Raw genomic sequence first — 5,124 nt, 5'->3', positions numbered from 1 at the left:
TTTGTCTGTTTAACTTTCAATGCTTCATATGCACCCCTGCAGTGTTAGCCAATTAGTGTATAGAATTCACTGTAGATATGCAGCAATATCCCTGCGGCTTTTGATCAACTCAAAAGAATCACTTACTCCTTGGGTATCAGAAACATTAGATGTTATTCCTGGAAAATATGGGATGTTTCAGGTTTGGGTGACGTGAATAAGGTTTCCACTTATGTTTCAAGATACCAAAGATATAGCATGAATTTGATAGTTATTTGAAAAGTGAATTGAAAGCCAAGACAAGAATAAAGACATCATAGAGAGACTGATATAAGTGAGATTCATAATTAAAATTTTTAACTATTTTTTTGTAAGAAGAAGGAAGAGAAATTTGCATAGCTTACTGTCTCATGGTTGGACAAGCTCTCATGGAGATCATTGAACAGAAGTGGAGGATTGATGGAATGAGATGAGCATTTATATCTTTCATAATCAGACTGTAATCTGAATTACAAGATTCAATGAACATGTGCAAATTAATTGATTGTGTTTATTTTTTTCTTCAAATCACTGACACCTTACTCCTCTTTCTCCCACTTTGCATTTAGGTGTCTTCACACCAGAGTCATGTGGTCAAGATGTTCCGGACAATAGCTATCAGGATTGCTAGACTGCAGACTGTCCAGAGCAGTAGAAAGTTCAAGAATGCAACCAAGTTATGTGCAGCAGTGAGCACTAAGTATGCTGCATACCCACCTGAATTACTTCCCTTTTGCAGGAAGAACAATGTTTCATTCAGTTCAAGCAGTGAACATACTGAAGTAGACAAAGGAGCTACCAGTAGTTCAGATAAGTCCAGTCTAGAAGAGGCAAGGAAGGAAGTCGCAGATCTTCTCACTATTGGCTGGCAAGCCCCAGAGAGCATTTCAGACATGGACTTGGAACACTATATGACCTTGACAACAAAATCTAGTAGGAAGAAATTTCTGCGTTTTCTTGCAAAGAAAGAGATCATCAAAAGAAAAGAAAAAATGATGAAAGAGGAGCGTGCCCGTCAGAAGGCAGAGCAGAAGGCCCTGAAGGTTGATGAGGAATTGGATGAATTTCCGAATCGGTACCTGCTGCGTGTCCATGGCAGTGCAATGCTGCAGTTTGACCAGTCCAGATTGGCAGCTGGCATGATGTTTGGGCCAAAGATTGCATTTGACTTCAGCTATGAGGATCTCATGCGGAGACAAGAAGTTTCGAGTCTGGTGCAGCAACTACTACATTCAATGAATGCAAACAAGCATGCCAAAGACCCATTTGCCATTCACTGGGTTGGTCTGACTGAGGAGACCCAGTCTCTGAAACGGTTAAGGCATATCCTTGGGGATTCTCTGGAGAATATCATGGTGAATGAAACAGAGAAGGATCTGTTGGAGGTGTTCCCTAAAGACCAGCTCATCTACATGAGTGCAGATTCACCCAACGTTCTCCAGTCTTTCGACTCAGACAAGGTTCATGTGATTGGTGCCCTGGTAGACCGCAACATCATCTACACTGGTCAGTCGTTGGCCAGAGCCAAGCGCCATGGCATTGAGCATGCCCGTCTTCCACTGGACAGACACCTGCAGTGGGCAACAGGTGCAAAGAACCTGACCTTGGACCAGATGATTAAGATTCTTTTGGAGCTGAATGCTTCTGGGGACTGGATCAAGGCTCTGCAGCATGTACCCATCAGGAAGCATGCAGGACTTAGGTCGGGACCTCACTGGGATGCGGAAGCAGAGTTTCCTCCCAGCCGCAGGAGAGCAAAGCAGGACAGTATACAACGGAATCCATCTCATTTTGTGTCCAGTCGTGCCAAAAAGTCCAAGGCACCGGACAGGTCAAAGATTGGGTCAAAGAAGAAGACTTTTGTAGAGGAGGAAGATGACACTGATAGTACTCTGTTCAGTTCTAGAGCAAAGGGTCACTGGTTTGACAGTGAGTGAGTTAATTGACTGAATTGAATTGAATTGAGTTTTATTCATGTCAGTACGGTAAAGGCTTGTGATCAGCTAAAGAGCTGCTTTTCATCAAGGCTGTGCATACAAATTTACCAACTGTGATTCAAAATACACTGTATGTGTGTTTATGACAAAATGAAAATAGAGCAGTTCGAAATCATACAGTTCAGGTGATGAATGCCCCTCATAACTGAGTGTTGGTAGTCTATTCCATCGTTGTAATTTATGTGGTCATCAAAACAGCATCCCTTTTACCATGATACCATGTCATCAACTGTACAAGGATGTTAATGATCCTGCTATGCCAGCAAGAATGCCATCTACTCTCTCACATTGCATCATCTAAGCCTACAGCTTTACAGTATAAGGACAAGTCCACCTGTACAGGTGGATTGAGTGAATGCAACAATATTAGTAGAACACGTCAGTGGAAGTTTGGGGAAATTCCGCAAATCCATTCAAAAGTTATGAATTTTTAAAGTATCTGCGCAGTCACTGCTGGATGAGAAGACTACTACAGTGTATGATGTCATATGCGTACAACGATATAAAGAAAATAAAAAGAGAATTTCACAAAGCTTCACTTTTTGAATAAAGTGCACATTTCTTCGACTTGTTACTGACATATGTTACGGGTAATATTATTCCCCCTGCTTTCTGAAAGAAAGAAGTCAAGTGTTCTATTGTTATGTGAGAAAAGTGAAAATATGTTGAATTTTCTTTATTCTTTCTTTATATCGTTGTACACATGTGACATCACAAGCTGAAGTAGTCTTCTCATCCAGCCTTGAGTGAGCAGAAACTCTCACTGTTGTGTTCTACAAATATTGCTGCATTCGCTCCACCCACATGTCTATGAAGGTGAACTTGTCCTTTAAAATTCATCTTTTGTACTTTTTTTGTATGATGTGTCCTACACATTCGTACTTATCACCTTTGTGTCGGTCTCACATATACAACATTTGTAATTTGAGCATCAGATTCTAATAACCAATCGTGTGTCCAACAAAATTTGCATGTAAACAATTTTCCTGTGTACTGTAAAAGTGGAAATTTTTGTGCAAGTATTTTTTTTTTCACTTGGTTGGGTAAGATGAATTGTGCATGCATTTAATTCTTTGGAATCAATATATTATGAACTAGTGTTGAATACAAATGAAAAATTTGCATATTTTTGCTTTTGTGCTAGTTTCATGTGGCATGAAATGAGCAAAATTTCACCCCACCAAAATGTACACTTTGTTTGGTATTGTACAGACAAAGCAATGTTTATGTTGTTAGGTAATTACCACTTACATAATTTTAGAATCATTTCCCCTTATACAGCTGTACATATATTAATTACCATACTCTTTATAGTACTGTATCGGCTCAGCTCCAAATTTTTAAGACATCCATCGATGAAAAATGCTCTCTTTCTCTTTTTTTTTTTTCTGTTTCTTTTTTTTTTAGAGAGAGAGAAAGACCCTTTGAAATACTTTGTGTTCTTACTGCAGTGCACTCCCATCATAACAAAGTCCTTGGAACCGGCAATTTTCTTTCATTATATTGACATTTCATTGTAGCCAAACAGTAAAGTGTATAAAGATGTATAGAAGATAATTTTTGGACCTGAAATTACAAGAATTTCATTTAAACATGTGTGATAACAGGGGTGCATTGTATTGTAAGGCTTTGTCATGTTGAGAAAATGACTCAAAGCTTTGACTTAAACTAAGGCAGTGTAAGAAGGTGACTGAGATGTTGTGAATGCCATCTCCTGCGTGTGGGACAGTCATCAAATGTGAATGCATAATGAGAAAGTAGATAAATTGTTCATTTAGAACAAGATTGAACATGGCACATTCAGGGCCAATTTTAAATAAATGCCCGCAAATGTTGTGAAGATGTTGTAATCTTAAAGATTTGTCGTAGTAATTACAACAAAGGAAACATGCATTGCCGAAAACTTCCTCTACTGTTAAAGTTCCAGAGCAAGAATATAATGATCATACCATTGGATAGATTATCTCAGAAATTGAAGCTCTCAGTTGAGATTAAGCAGGGAGAGCACTTAAATGAAAAAGTATGAAAACACATAAAAGATACGAGTGTGACACCATTGAACCAGGTACAAGAAGTTATGGCATACACAGAGATGCCAGCTGTTACATATTTTCAGTACTGGCTCCTGTTTTGTTTTTTGCCAAAAATATTACAAGTGTCATGGACAGAATGGTTTTCCCCCAAATTGTAGTACCACACGTATCTATTGCAGGAAAGGTAAAAATGTTTTTCAACCAAAAGTATTCATTTTCAGCCCTCAGAATACTGCAGTTCTGTTTACAAGCTTGGCATCCATGCAAACAGGTGGTGACAATGTGGAGCTAAAATATGAGCATCAATGTGGAATGTTTAGAGTGAAAATCAAGCCCATGTTCAAAGTGATTTTGAATAAAAAGTAGAGCTATAGCAATTGAGTGGAACAGTAAATGCTTATGAAAATCAGAATGTGAAGAAAAAAAAACACATGAAATGTTAACAGCTTTTCACAAACTACAGTTTTTGTAGTGTTTTACAAAATGGTGAAAATTAACAAAAACCATATGCAAATTAGATATGGTGATGTCATCTCTTCAAAACTATTTTATTGGTTTGTCAACTATACAACAGACTGTCAATAAAGTAATTTTGTTTTATGTCCAAGTAAACAATGTTTCTTCTGTTTTGTTTTATTCCTCTCCCTTAAAGTTAATGTGAACATGGAATGGCATGTGAGTGTGACCTCAGATCTCTACCAGAATTTGATCCAATCTGTCCGGCTGTTAGTTGTTCTGTCAGATGACATCCGGTTACATGTATAATGTGCGAGTGAAGTACCTGTCAGCAAATGCATACTATATTCACTCTTTGATTAGGTAATTGCAATACCAGAGTAGTTGATATTTTGGCTTTAAAGGGATAGTACAATATTGGTGGAGATGAGAATTGGGCTTTTAACTTTTTGCGAGATACCAAGAAAACACTTATTATATAGTACAGAGCATACCATTTTAAGAGGAATTCAAAGTTTATTTGATGAAAATCGGGTTTGGAATGACTGAAACATCCAAAAACAAAGTAAAACAAAGCAATCGTGACAAAGTGTGGTACCCACACTTTAGTGGAATTGCTC

The 5,124-nt window shown here is 38.0% G+C and overlaps 1 protein-coding gene across 1 annotated transcript; it reads left to right on the top strand.

Annotated features, from left to right (window-relative positions):
* The first annotated feature begins 797 nt into the window (after positions 1–797).
* Positions 798–2,323, top strand: LOC140241445 (tRNA methyltransferase 10 homolog C-like). Its single transcript, XM_072321177.1, has one exon. The coding sequence runs from the start codon at positions 912–914 to the stop codon at positions 1,953–1,955; it is 1,044 nt and encodes a 347-aa protein (XP_072177278.1). The 5' UTR covers positions 798–911; the 3' UTR covers positions 1,956–2,323.
* The last annotated feature ends 2,801 nt before the right edge of the window (positions 2,324–5,124 follow it).

The sequence above is a fragment of the Diadema setosum genome, chromosome 2 (genome assembly GCF_964275005.1).
Source record: "Diadema setosum chromosome 2, eeDiaSeto1, whole genome shotgun sequence".
Lineage (NCBI taxonomy): Eukaryota > Metazoa > Echinodermata > Echinoidea > Diadematoida > Diadematidae > Diadema > Diadema setosum.
Note: the sequence above shows the minus strand (reverse complement) of the source record. Positions and strands in the feature narration are given on the sequence as shown.